At 41.6% G+C, this 14,703-nt stretch overlaps 1 protein-coding gene across 1 annotated transcript in view; it reads left to right on the top strand.

Annotated features, from left to right (window-relative positions):
• The window catches only part of APH1B (aph-1 homolog B, gamma-secretase subunit), a 40,005-nt gene extending 26,494 nt beyond the window's left edge, over positions 1-13,511 (top strand). Inside the window, exons 5-6 of the mRNA XM_029575189.1 lie at positions 8,532-8,659; positions 9,200-13,511. Of these exons, the coding sequence (XP_029431049.1) occupies positions 8,532-8,659; positions 9,200-9,367 (296 nt within the window). The 3' untranslated portion in view covers positions 9,368-13,511. The remainder of the gene's footprint in view (positions 1-8,531; positions 8,660-9,199) is intronic.
• Positions 13,512-14,703: the final 1,192 nt, after the last annotated feature.

Here is a 14,703-nt window from a genome sequence, read left to right as displayed (position 1 = left end):
CAGCAGATGAAGATGTAGTCAGATTTCAAAGCTGATGTCACCCTAGATATACCCCTGCAGTGACCTCAGCCCTTCTGTGTTTCTCCATCTCCAGTAGATGGTGGATGAACCTCTCCCTTTGGGGATTGCTGTACTTTTTGAAAGGAGAAATTCTACATTTAAATTGGAGAGCGTTTGCGTTTCCCTAAAGTGGATGCACTGGCCTGTGCCGTCTCTAAGCAAACTACTAGCCCAGTGGAGGGAAGAGCGGCCTTAAAGGATGTTCACGATAGACGGATGGAGTCCATCTTTAAACAGGCCTTTGACACAGTAGCAATGACCTTACAGATTGCTTCTTGTTGTGCCCGGGTAGCTCGTTCGTGCCTACTCCTCTCTCAGGAGGTGGATAACTCAGGGGTGAAGTCCGGAGCGGTTCTGTATCCTGACGCCACCTTTTTAGCTGATGCGAGCTTGGATCTAGTCCTTACTTCGGCCACCATTTCGATGGCCGGTTCCCTGGTGGAATCTTAATCTAGTATAAGAATTTTTGGCAGGGTCCTCCTTTCGGCCGCTGCGCAGTCTTTCCTTGCATTTATTAATCTTGAAAACTGTGTTTCTGGTGACTATATGTTCGGCATGTTGCATCTCTGAGCTACAGGCATTGTCATGTCCGTAACCGTTCCTCCGAATGGCTCCAGGAGCGTTACAGCTTCATGCTGTTCCATCCTTCTTGCCCAAGGTAGTCTTGCACAAGGTAGTCTTGAAGTTTCATTTGAATCAGTCCATTTCATTGCCATCCCTAGATAAGCACAAGGGTGTGGAAGAATCCCACCTCCGTCATTTGTCAATAGACTTTTGGTGCCGTATCTAGACTTTTCAGAACCGATCTGAAAGATGGACTGCCTGTTGGTTCTTCATGGTGGAAGGAAGCAGGGCGAACCAGCTTCGTGGGCTACCATAACTCGCTGGATTAAGGAGGTGGTCATGGGAGCCTATGTGGAGGCAGGAAAGCCATTACCTTCTCAGGTTAAAGCTCATTCCACTAGGGCTCAGGTGGTCTCATGGACAGCAGCTAGGCTGCCGTCTCCCGTCAATATCTGCCGAGCGGCGACATTGTCCTTGCATACCTTCTCCAGGTTCTATCGCCTGGATATACAGGCTCAAGAGGACACAGTCTTTGCAAGGGCAGTGTTAACCGGACTGTGGGCAGCCTCCTGCCCCAATCGGGAGTAACTTTTGTACATCCCACTTGTCCTGAGTCCATCTGGCTACACGCTAGAAAATGGAGAAATTACTTACCTGATAATTTCGTTTTCCTTAGTGTAGACAGATGGACTCAGCATCTCGCCCACGGCTGCCCAAGAACGGTGCCAAGGATTCGCCCATGGAGTGGATATTGATTTCTAAGAGATTTCGGGTAAGCTACCATCCAGTTGCTAGATCAGGGCATCTATATTCTTTCTGGGGTTGAGTACAGTTACGGTTGTCCATTTTTAATCATATTTTAAATCATTTTTTCAATAGTATGGCCACGGTGGCTTTTGAAAAGAACACTGAAGGGCTGAGGTCACTGCAGGGGTATATCTAGGATGATGTCAGCTTTGAAACCTGACTCAGTCTCCATCTGCTGCCAGGGGAGCATAAACCCATTGGTCCTGAGTCCATCTGTGTACACTAAGGAAAATGAAATTATCAGGTAAGTATTTTCTCCATTAAGTCCAAAAGTAGTTTGGCTGCTGAATTTTGAACTTTTGTAGAATACCAGCATGAGGTCCAACATAGGTATCCAGTCTGAAAGAAACAAGAGCATGTTCAGTGCTGTGCAGATCAATATTTTTAAGAAATGATTTTGCCATTTTATTTTTCTTTTGCACTTCCAGGTTCCTTCAGTAGATGGTGCTCCCTCACTTTATTGAATTCTGTGCTATAGCCACAGGTCCAGGTTTTCCAGATAGATTAGTGGTAGTTTTTGTGGCAAAGATTAACACATTTTTCCAAGTTTGTGCAGCAATTTTGTTTCAAATTTGCATACTTTGCATAAAGATTTACACTACTCAGTAGGCATTAAAAGCCTATTTAAGTGAAAATCTTTCACATTCTGCTTAGACAATATTTAAACAATAGGCAAACAGTACAAAATGTACTCTATGCACAAAAACTGCAACATTACAGACCTGCAGTAAATTACAGACCTTTACTTTTGTCTTTCATTTTAACAGTGTATCTTGGGAAAGTTTTTTTTTTCTTTTTGACGATGTCACAGATGTACTTAGCGTGAGCAGAATTTATCAAGCTACATCATAAATAACTACAGTTAGTAAATGAAATTAATATTATAAACCAAATACATTTTAATAGAATGGTTAAATAGAGCAGCATGTTCATAGGAAAAAAATGGATTGTGCAAAAAATATATACAGCATTGTAGAGAGAGATCATAAAAGGTGAATCATTTCTACTTTGAACACATTTTATAAAATACCATTTGTAAGAGGGTCATGTCCGTGGATCTGACCAGAGTAATTTGCATTGCAGTTCCTCATGAGAGACTTCTAGGAAAAGTAAAAAGTCATGGGATAGGAGGTGATGTCCTTTCGTGGATTGCAAACTGGTTAAAAGACAGGAAACAGAGAGTAGGATTAAATGGTCAATTTTCTCAGTGGAAAAGGGTAAACAGTGGAGTGCCTCAGGTGCTTTTCAATATATTTATAAATGATCTGGAAAGGAATACGACGAGTGAGGTAATCAAATTTGCAGATGATACAAAATTATTCAGAGTAGTTAAATCACAAGCGGATTGTGATAAATTGCAGGAAGACCTTGTGAGACTGGAAAATTGGGCATCCAAATGGCAGATGAAATTTAATGTGGATAAGTGCAAGGTGAATCATATAGAAAAAAATAACCCATGCTATAGTTACACAATGTTGGGTTCCATATTAGGAGCTACCACCCAAGAAAGAGATCTAGGCGTCATAGTGGATAACACATTAAAATTATTGGTTCAGTGTGCTGCGGCAGCCAAAAAAGCAAACAGAATGTTGGGAATTATTAGGGAATGGTTAATAAAACAGAAAATGTCATAATGCCTTTATTGCTCCATGGTGAGACTGCACCTTGAATACTGTGAACAGTTCTGGTTGCCGCATCTCAAAAAAGATATAGTTGCAAGGTGATGAATGTACAGAGAAGGGCAACGAAAATGATAAAAGGGGATGTAACAGCTCCCCTATGAGGAAAGGCTGAAGAGGTTAGGGCTGTTCAGCTTGGAGAAGATATGGCTGAGGGGGGATATGATAGAGGTCTAAGATCATGAGAGGTCTAGAACGGGTAGATGTGAATCAGTTATTTACTCCTTCAGATAATAGAAAGACTAGGGGGCACTCCATGAAGTTAGCATGTGGCACATTTAAGACTAATCGGAGAAAGTTCTTTATTATTCAACGCACAATTGAGCTCTGGAATTTGTTGCCAGGAGATGTGGTTAGTGCAGTTAGTGTAGCTGTGTTTAAAAAAGGATTGGATAAATTCTTGCAGGAGAAGTCCATTACCTGCTATTAATCAAGTTGACTTAGAAAATAGTCACTGCTATTACTGGCATTAGTAGCATGGGATATACTTAGTTTTTGGGTATTTGCCAGGTTCTTATGGCCTGGATTGGCCACTGTTGGAAACAGGATGCTGGGCTTGATGGACCCTTGGTCTGACCCAGTATGGCATGTTCTTATGGGCAGCCCTTAGGGATGATAGGCGCAGGTCTGGGGAGGGAAGGAAGATGACTGCAAGTGCTGTAGCCACCCCTGCCAACCAACCAGTGGCACTGGGGGCACCACTTTAGCCCTCAGACTGGTGAAGATCCACAAGACCATCAGGATATGCCCTCTGGGAAGGGTAAAAAGAAATGGTAGAGACTGCTGAGGGGAGATAAATGAAGGCACAGAATAGAATGCATAACAATTTGTGTATATGTAAATAAAAATCAATACAAATATAAAACATAGCAAAAATTCTGTGCAGCAGAAGTATTGTACATATCTTCTGCTCCAAGCAAATCGGCAGCAGCACCAATAAGAGCCTGCAGTTCTCTTCTCTGGACACTAGATGTCAACCACAATACTGACAGTGCTCTGTCAGTGAGCCCCTTTTTATGTAAGGTGTTGCTGCCGCCTTACTTTTAATTCCTTCCCGGAGCTATTTTCATTGGCTCTCTTTCATGCTGCTGGGAATCTGATTGGATCAGAGAGAGACAATCAGCCTGCAGCACAGTATTGCTGCTGGCACTACAGGGCAGAGGGAGCCTCTGGTTTCAGCACAGTGCAAGCAAGCAATTTTAATTCACTTCTATGCTGAGGAGCCAGCTATTGAATGAAGAGGCATGATTTGCAGACCCCTGCAGCTGTTTTCTGTTGTCACTTCCTTGGGTTTCCTAGGGAAAAATGGAAGGAAATGTACAGCTAAGTGACAAGAAGAATCTAAGGACACACTGGTCGGAAGCATAGACCGCAGTGAAGAAGAACATCTCGAGGTTCTGCTCTAGGCCTGCACTCCTTGGGTGTGCTGATCTTTAAAGGGTGACATTTCACAAAGTCAGACCACATCTAAAATTCAGGCTACAATCAGTAGCCCACATTAGTATACAGCCCCACTGGGTCTCTGTTAAGAAGACTATTCCATTAGCATACCACTTATTTTTCTAGCTCCTCCATGTGGGCTGCTGCAGTGGTTGCTGCCTGCTTCCATGAAAGGCAGAGGTACCTAGTGAACAAGTGGATTTTTGGTTTGTGCCTGGAAGGAGAAAGAGCATTTTCCCTTTCCTGGAAAGAGGATTTGCTTCTAGCCCTACATTTTTTGGGTCTAATGGTATGGAAGTGTAGAGACTTTGAGTTAGATTTTTTGTTTGCAGAAGAGAGTCTTTATCCTATTTTTTTGGATTCAGTGAAGGAAGCTACCATCCACCCTTCCTTCTCTTTTTGAGAGTTACTTGACGGGTCTTGTTTTGGTTCCATTTGAATTTTTCCCCGCGCACAGCCTGGCCTGACTCTGTCCCCCACGTTCCTTGATTTCTGATAACAGCAGAACTAGACCCGGAGCACTGAGCTTTGCAGTGGGAGGGAATCTGAGGAAAAATTGCAGGGCCAGGGTGGGTGGGTGGGCATCAAATGGGAGGTCTGTGGAGAGGAACAGTAGGAGAATCAGAAGTTCATGACTATATGAATGGGAAATGAAAGGTCCTTGATGAGGAGATGGGGGCGCCGGAGCCTATTACTGTTTCTACCTCGCTCTCTGCATTTCAGTCTCTGTGCATCAGGCAGAGTTCGGCTGGTGGCAGGCAGGCTCTCGCTGTCTCGTCAGGCACATCCCCTCTGCTGATTGGTCCCGGGCCTTACTGACCGGGTTTTACAGTGTCCGGTTACCCTTGTAACTGGACACTAGAATTACCTGCAAAACCAGGCAGTTGGTCACCCTACTAGCTGCAAAAGATGCAGCCCCACAGAAACTCCACACAGTTGTTCTTTTATTTTAATCCAATCAAGTGTGATTTTTCAATTATAAATAGAACTCTTTCTGCTACAATCAAGCAGGACTACATCTTCAAAGCAAAGGCCCATCAGGTTACGGCCACAGCAACTTCTTCAGTGCCTCTGCTTACATAGAAGATATCTGCAAGCTTGCTTGAATGGTCTTCTGTCAAAACCTTCACTACTCATTACTGCCTGGAGACTGCTGCTTGTCAAGAGAGCAGCTTTAGGCAAGCAGTTCTTTGAAACTTATTGAAATCCTTCCTTCAGCTCTACCCGCCATCCGTTGGGCAATACAGACAGGTTGCAATGATCTACTATTGACATGCAAACCAATTAATTGGGCTTGGAAGTCTCCATTTTTGAGGCTAAGCTTATCCTGCTTGTACATAAACAAAGCTGCCTACCTGTCGCAGGTGTTCTCTGTAGACAGCAGGATATATTAGCCACACAATCCCTTCCCGCTCCCCTTCAGCACTGAAGTTTAGGCCGCAGCTGCGTGGGAAGATCCGTGCATGCTCAGGAAAACCTTCTAGATCTTTCTAAGTTCTGAGAGAGTTTTTCTGTCTCAGCACCATCAGATGATATCACCACTTGTGTGGCTAATCCTTTTTTCCTGCTGTTTACAGAGAAAGCCTGTTACAGGTAAGCAACTTGGCTTTATAAAAAAAAAAAATGCAGCTGTTCTTGACCCAGTTCTCTGGAATAATTTGCTCAGTGTACTTAGAAATAGATCAAAAACAATTCCATAAAGGTTTAAAGACTTCTTATTTTTCTAGGAAGCCTACTCCAAAAATAGTTAATGTCAGCAGATAGTTCTTTGACTGATCTTTGAGTGACAGTTGGAAGCCATTTTTATGTTTTTAAATTGTTCTATTTCTGTTGATTTTATGCATTTTATTTTATGGCTAACTCTGGTCGCGCCATAGGGCTGTCCTAAAGTTGGCCGGATATACTTATCTGGCTAACTTTTAAGATAGCTGGGGATATTCAGCAGCACAGCACACTCTGGTGCTGAAGTTTAAATAAAGAAATAAGCAAATCATAACATGAATGTTGCCCCGAGAAACATCTGCCTGTCACTTAGACAAAAATACTTTGTTTCCACGACTCTCTACAAATATAAAAAAAAACATATTCTGTGTTCCAAAAAGCTGGCGTCTTTCAATCTGAAGACCATTTTCATTGTCCAGTTCCCATCTCATGTTGAGCTAAAGCATCAGCTTTATTCCTCACGTCTTCCAGTTGGTTCAGACCTTTTTTCCTTGCACTGTTGAGCAGAAAGTCAAACTTCAGTTCCTGCTGTGGTTAATCCTTTGGTTGTTTATCTTCTATCTTGATAACTGAATTCTTTGTAGGTTGTGCTATCTATTGTTAAACCTTCATAAGAATGTAGAGTATAGGGTCTTAAGACTATACTGGTCCCTTCCTCATGTGTCAAGAAGGGATCTATGTGGCCTTAAATGATCATGTACTGTAGAGCACCTTTTTTATTTGAAGATCCATTAACTGGAAACTCCCATTATCCAAAAAATTTTGCTGCCTTCCAGCGCTTTGGTTGGATTGATATGATCTGTTATTTGGAGAAATGCCCATTATCCAAAATTATTTTTATCAGAAAACTCCATTATCCAGAACTTCCCCCATCTGGAAAAATCCATTATCTGGAACGGCCTCGGTCCTGACCATTCCGGATAAATGGGGGTGTATTGTACATAAGTCTCTTGTCCATTAAAATATTTGTCTACAAAAAAATCCAGTTTTCTCTGGGACTAGGACTGTTACTAAACACAGTGCAAACTTATAACTGAAATGCAAATGCAAACATTTCTTTAGTGTTTGATCATTAGTTTACCTGAGTTTAAATATGAGTACAGCAAACGAGTCTCTGTCTTGGTTAAGAGAGTATTTCTTTTAATTAGCATGTGTTGAAGTGTAGTGGTTTCAACCACAGGCTTTTCATTTTCTCTAATTCTATATTTGATGCCATAAATATAGCATTGCTTGGCTCTGGTTTTTGACGTTGCGGTTACAAATTTTCCTTTACTTTTTTAAATATTTGCTGACCTACGATAAGCGTGCACATGACCAGCTATTTCAGTGAGGGCTTTTTAAATGATTAGTTTGTTATAATGTTTTTGTACAACACTATCCATATACAAGTACAGATAACTAGAATGTCTGAGTTCATAGCCTAGGCCTCTGATCCGTGAAGTTCACTGGGTTCAAATATCCCTAGGAAAGCCCACAGACGTAGTCCTCTCAATTTCAACACAAACATGCACATACTTCTCCACCCGGCCATCTCTCCTACAGACATAGAGCCATGCAGACACGTGTGCTTATCATCCCAGCAGTCTAGCAAATGCCTGCCTCCTTCCTTCTGCCCATTCTCCTGCAGCAAACCTTGCCTCTCTACTTCCAGATTCCACAGAAAGTGACAGGATCCCTGCCTTTCTGCTAGAACCCCCCAGCCAGTCAGGTTTTCACGGGATCCACAGTGAATATGCATGAGATAAAATGTGCACGCTACGGAGGCAGTGCATGAAAATTTTTATTCATTATGGATATCTTGAAACCCCAATGGGTGGGGTCCTCCAGGACAGGTTTGGGAACCATTGTACTAGAACATATGAGTTGTGAAGCCTCTCTCAGGCTGGATCTGGAAGGTGCCTTCTTAAGGTTTGTGGTTTCTGTTCTATTCTGGTTTCAGGTTCCCCTTGTTATTATGTGGAAGTGTTTTATTTATACTTTGGCTGGATTTGGTAGGTGCAAGTTAGTGATAATTTTGCTGCTGGAGGTGGCTAGACTGGTCTTCACCTGCAGAAAACCACACTGGAGTCTGTCATTTCTCAACATCTCTTGTAGTTTTGTTTAGCACACTAAGGCAACATGCCCTTAAATTTCTCCTCAAAATGCTTAAAGTTAAAATGATTTCACCTGGACAAATGAAACACCTTTGTAATGAGTAAAACCTTGTGATAAGACCCCAAGATGTGATCAGTGTGGTTTTAATTCTTCCCTCTTTTTCAGCCTTCATGACTTTGGCCATGGTTCTGCTGCACATCTTCTGGGGCATTGTGTTCTTTGATGCTTGTGAGAAGAAGAAATGGTGGGCACTGATCGTGGTCATCGCAAGCCATCTGCTGGTGTCGGGCCTGGTGGGTGCATTCAGCACTGTGCTGCACTCTGAACATGTGGTGTTTAGGCGCTCTTACCACTGGCTGGATGCAATGCTCAGCAGTGGGTCAGGATTCTGTTCATTTTAAAATTTAAATGCAGCAGAACCTTGGCTCTGTTCTGCTTTGTACGATGACTTTTTTTTTTTTTTTAGTTTCTTTTGACAGGGCCGGCTCTAGCATTTTCACCCCTTGGTGAAAAATGCCAGCTTCCCTCATGATACTGACTGCAGCCTATGCTTTTATCGTTCATCCTTCCCTCCTCTTCTATCCTTGCTTCCAACTCTTCTTCCACCTTCCCCTCCTCGCTCTTACCTTCCACCCCTGTCTCTGAAACAGGGCCTTTGCGTCCCATTCGGTGTCTCCTCCCTGTTCTGTGATCGTCACACGAGCAAACCGAAGCTTCATTTTGGATGCTCTTCATTTTAGCCTGTTCAGACAGCACTTTTTTTTTTTACCAGTTTGTCCTGTGAAAGTTATTGGTGTTAACACTCATCTGAAATGGTTGTTTTTCCTTCACAGACATTCCTGAATCCCCAGTATGAAAGAAGCCTGGTGCCAGCTTACGTCGTTCTCTTGCTCATGGCTGGTTGGGCTTTCTTCTCGGCAGGTGGCTCGTTCCGGAATCTGATGCTCTTCCTGACGTGTCGAGATCAGGACTTTCTCCTCGCCAACCAGCGGCCCAGATAGCACAGCACCCTTATAGAGCACACAAGTGTGCCTTTTGCTAAAGTACTTACACTTTTTTTTTTTTTTTTTTTTACTTAGTATGGAAAAAATGTGTGTATAAAATATGCACTCTCTTTCCTGCAAAGGTTGGTTGTATGAAACACACTGGAATTCTTCAAAGCTCCACGTGAATGAGTTCTTAGGGATAACCTCTTTAAACTTTCAGCCAACCTCCTTTAGAGCAAGGGTGCACACAGTGTATCCCATTTCACTTTGGGATAAACCTGAAGCATAAGGGCTGCATTTTATTCATATACCCAACTGATGCTAATTGAGCATTTTATTCAAAGAGAGTGAGCTTTGCTTCTGGATGCAATAATAAACACCACCAATCCTCTTGTGGTGTCCTAGCTCAAGCTAAGATGCTTTTTGACCAATGGTACATTGCTTTTCAACTTTTTTTAGTTTGAGAAATGGTAGCTTTTTGAGACATACATTTGATTTTAGAACTTAGGGCAATAAAACCTATTTGTATGTATAGAAATAGGTACTCAGGATTGCAGCAGCATTGTTTATAAACATATAGGCTCAGATGTACCAAGCATGTTGCTGATGAAAAACAAAATGGGAACAGCCCTTTAGTGCACCAGGTTCAGAATGATTTCTTTGCTCAGCATTTCCTGATAGATCTGGTTGAGCTATATCCATTTCTAAACTCTGTTTGGGAGAGACCTCTCCTTGTCTAGCTAGACAAACTAACTTCCAGGTTACTGAAGATCAGTGGTGGCCTTTGAGCCATTGCTGTAAAGTTAGGATGTGATGTGGGCCCTCATGCTTATTTGCATGCTTTCGCCCTGTATTGTGACTGCTGAACTAAAGTCCTGGGAGCAGCCTGAACCGTGCATACTGAAGCAGGGTGACCGGTATTCTTAAGCTAATTTGAAGAATAATGGATTTTTCTTTTGCGGGAGGGCAGTTGGTCAGCTCTTGCCAGCTCTGTTTTGTAGCTTACACAGTGAAGGCTTTTTGTGCTCACTTTAGCTACCACACACCTCCTGTGACTGGAGAGAGCTATGTATATGGTAGCAGGGCTTCTGCCATATTGTCTGTGAACGTGCCATGAAGTAACTTTTTTGATCCATGAGGAAATTCATGGCTTAAATATGCCGGTTTGGAGGCGTATGCATAAGTAGGTAAAGGTTCTCGTCTAGCAAGAGAACATGACTAGATAGGTCGGCCTCCTAGTGAGGTCCCCATGATTATCATTGAAGCAGTATTTCCACCATAGAATTTCTCTGCTATTACAAGATATGGATGACTATATATATATATATACAACCTGAATGAAAACTTTTATAACTACTGCATTTGTTGTGCCTGAGCCTAGTGCTCTATGTGGCCTACAGTACTCCCTGTATAATGCAAAAACTACGTGCACAGTATATCTGACATAGATAAAATGAGTTTTTTACATTAATAGATTCTGCAGAATTTAGCTACATACTAATTAGAGAGCCAGCTGCTAGATAGTCCTTTGGTGTCAAATAGATTTTTTTAAAAGGTAATACTTAGCGTAGACAATATTCAAATATGTAGCGTAACAGTCTATTCACTCAAAATCCTCTCTCTTACTAAAGGATAGTGCAGATGGATATCTACCTCCTTTCTGTTTATCTGTCATTTATCCACTCTCGCACTTTATTGTTTAGCATCGGAAATGTCGAAGCGAGACGTACTGTATAGTGGGGGAAGGAGAGGGAGCAGAGACATAAAGGCATAGCGGCAAATGCAATGGTTCCTTTAGCTTTCGAATACTGGTGCCAGTATTTAGTAGTTAAAGATGTTGTTTCTTGTGCTTGGCAAACTCATTCCTTTAAGGCCAAACTTATATACGTCTGAAAATCAAGGACCTTATGTCTTGGGTATATAACTCTTTAATGTGAGCAATCAGCTGCTATTACATACTTAGTCCTGTCTCCCAGAAGTGTCAAGATAACGCTAGCAACAGTAATAGTGATCGTACAAGGTCAAAGTGCAAGCCTTTTCTTATTTCACCCACAACCAAATGACGGCAGAAATGAGCGTTAAAAAAAATGTCCAAACAAATTAATCTGGATAAAACTATTTCTTTGGGCCTAATAATACAATAGAAAAGTAAATGTATGCACATAATAGCCTATTTGCCATGTGGGTGTACAGGGAAGGCATGGGACAGGAATTTCCATAGTCTGCTCCAAAACTATGGATTCCAGAGGCCGAATTGATGCACGTACAATACAACTTTTCAGTATAAGGTTTGAAGCATGCCCACTTGCTACCCTGTGGCAGCTAAAAGATTGAGGGGCTTTGCCACATCTATCTGGCATTTGGTAGTCCATAAGAACATGTTTTTGGGGTGGGGAGGAGTTAGCACCCATTGGTAGAGTAGATATTTTTTCTCAGATAGACTTCTGATAAAGAAGAGAGGTGCTCTTTAGCATTGCATTTGGTCATAGGGTAGACTGAGCTGCAGATTGCCTTTATTCCTTTTTGGAAATGATACACACTTTATCAAGTGTGGCAAGCAATCATGATCTTTAGCTGCTGAGAGGTTATAGTTGTTATACCAGGGGGTTGGTCCAGCAGTGCCACAAACAGGTCTGGTTTTCAAGATATCCATAATGAATATATATATATATATATATATATATGCATGCAGTGCTTCCATTGTTTGCAAATATTTCTCATACATATTTATTGGAGATAAACTGAAAACCAGATCTGTTTGTGGCACTCCAGGACTGGAGTGGCCTACCCTTATATTATACTATTGCTCCCAAGGAAGCTGATATGGTATTCTATAAAAATAATAGTTGGCAGACACCAATGCCAGTTGATCATGGACTTGTGATGTAAAGTTTAAGCAACATGTGTGTGTTCTAGGAGCATCTGATTTGTTTTAAGAGGAAGTAGGTATATGTGCCTCAACACTTGGTCACAGTTGTGTACTTTTACCCAACTGCAATGGATTAGGCACCAAAGCCAGGCAGCTAAGATGTAAATAAAATGTAAAAAATAGATTCAATCTCATGTAAAAAAAAAAAAAAAGATAAATACCAGCCCTATCACTTTACTGTCTGCTGCTGTGCTGAGGCTCAGGTTTGTGGTCTTGCCTAACAAACACAGGACCATGAGCAATCACTTGGGCCTACCTGGGGGCCCCACACCAAGTCAGGTGATTAGGATATCCATGATGAATATGTATGAGAAATTAGCATGTATGCAATGTATTTTTTTGTGGATATCCCGACGGCGGGCTCTGGTATCCCCCAGGACAGGTTTGGGAAGTCCTAGCTTTAGCAGGACGAGAGAGGGAGAATGGCTGCTACCATGGAGGCGACTCTTACTGGCCTTGAAAAGCTCTGCGGAGTTCAGCCTTGCAGGAGCCTTCCGTTCCAGTCCTTGTTACAAGGGGGCTCAGAGTTGCCCAAGCAGTTGTGTTGAAGAAGATTTAACAATCGAGCCCAAAAGACAAAATCAATAAAAGTACTCATGTAGGTGAGTATATACCTATTATTTGAATACACTTTACTGTACCATGTCAATGTTTTATATAACATTATTGGTTTAAATCAAGTGGTATGGCATGAATTACCAAAGTCCTACTGATTGCTTTCAGTGAATCAACTGTTGCTAGTACTACTGTTGTGGGAAGAGTAGGTGTTAATGTGTGTGGTTATCGCCAAGCAGCACCTGCCAGCCCCCAGTCTTGCTGGTTTGAGGTCAGGCAGGGCTTAACGAACCAGTAGTGACTGCTGCTCTGTCAGACAATAAGAGACAGCCTAAGCTTTGGAGATTCAAGTCTTCTGACTTGTGAAGTAATGTATTTGGCCCTTGTCCTTGGGCATCCTTGTGAATTCTGAATCCCTTCAAGCCATGTCTGCTTACTGTTATTCTTACATTGTCCGGTGGTAGACATTTCACTGACCTTTTGGACTTCACCTTGCTTGCTATTTTATCCAGATGTAAATAAGTTTCCCTGGTGGATAATGAACAAACATAATCTGGTTGGCTAATAGCCACTTACCTGTATATAAAAGGCCACTGGAAAAATGTATTACAGTTGCAGAATGAACAACAAACAATGCACTGCACACAATGAATAAAATTTTCTTTTAGTTGCTCATTTGATTTGTTCATTTATGATTCTTTAGTGATCATTTAAGGTAACTAAAATATTAGATATTTTAAAAAATTTTATTTGGATGGTATTTGCAATCTGACTGTTATTTTCTAGGGATAAGCAGCCAAATGCCAGTTAGCTAATGGATAGTAAGATTGATTTTAGTCTTATCAACTATAAATTGTTGGTTAGAAGTGATTATGCCAGTACTCTCCTGAAATATCAGATTGTGCTTTAAAACATAATGTAATGTATGAATCTTATTACTATTAAACGCAGAACAGTATTTATTATTAAAATGAAAAGGCTTCTTAATATGTTTTGTACATCTCCAATCTTTTCGCAGAAGCTATTGGATTGTTGATTAATGGACACAAAATGATATACCAATCTAGAGCAATGATGACCATTTGTGAGCATTGGTGCTCACACAGTCAATAACCATGCTTAAGTTGTCAACTGTGCGTGACTATTGTAACAAACAACAGTAGAGCAGGAGAGACTTTCTTTGCCACAAATACAGTTCATAGTCAAGATAGCCCCATTTCTGTAGGTTTGCGCTTCGCTGATAACTCTATGAAGATGTTTTAGGCATTGCCCGACTGTGGTGGTTCTGACCATGGTGAAAGTCTGTCCTCTACCTGTTGTCTCCTCAGCTACTTGCTGGAGCCATGTGTTTTGTGGCGATGAACTGGTTGATTCTATGGTGATAACACAATTCTTGCATGATTTGAATTGACTAGTAGCGTTGGGTCTACGATCTGCATGACTGGTTATAAAGCAACACTAGGAATTGGTTAATCAGATAATAGGTGGTAATAAATGGTCACCTCTAGTTATAAACCAGAAGTTCCACACCGAACTAATGGATGGAATTAACACACTTATGTAGATATGAAAAAAAAAGTACCTATTTCAACTCTTTCTGGCCCCCCCCGATTTCTGAAATTTTGATGTGGACTGGATGCAAAATTAAAAGGCACTACAGCATGTTCAATAATGCTACCATAGTCATAGAATATGCATCTTTCACCCAACAAACCCCCTTCAGGCCATGTCTTGAAAATTTGGTGTGGATTTGATGTAAAATCAAAAAGTTCCAGTTTATAGCCCAGATCAGGCCAGATGCATGGGTTTTTCATTCCTACCAGTAGATGGAGACAGAGAAGAAAATCTTTACTGACACTGCTACTTA

This window comes from Rhinatrema bivittatum, chromosome 13 (genome assembly GCF_901001135.1).
Source record: "Rhinatrema bivittatum chromosome 13, aRhiBiv1.1, whole genome shotgun sequence".
Taxonomy (NCBI): Eukaryota; Metazoa; Chordata; class Amphibia; order Gymnophiona; family Rhinatrematidae; genus Rhinatrema; species Rhinatrema bivittatum.
The sequence above is the reverse complement of the archived record's forward strand: the minus strand, read 5'-3'. Positions and strand labels throughout refer to the sequence as shown.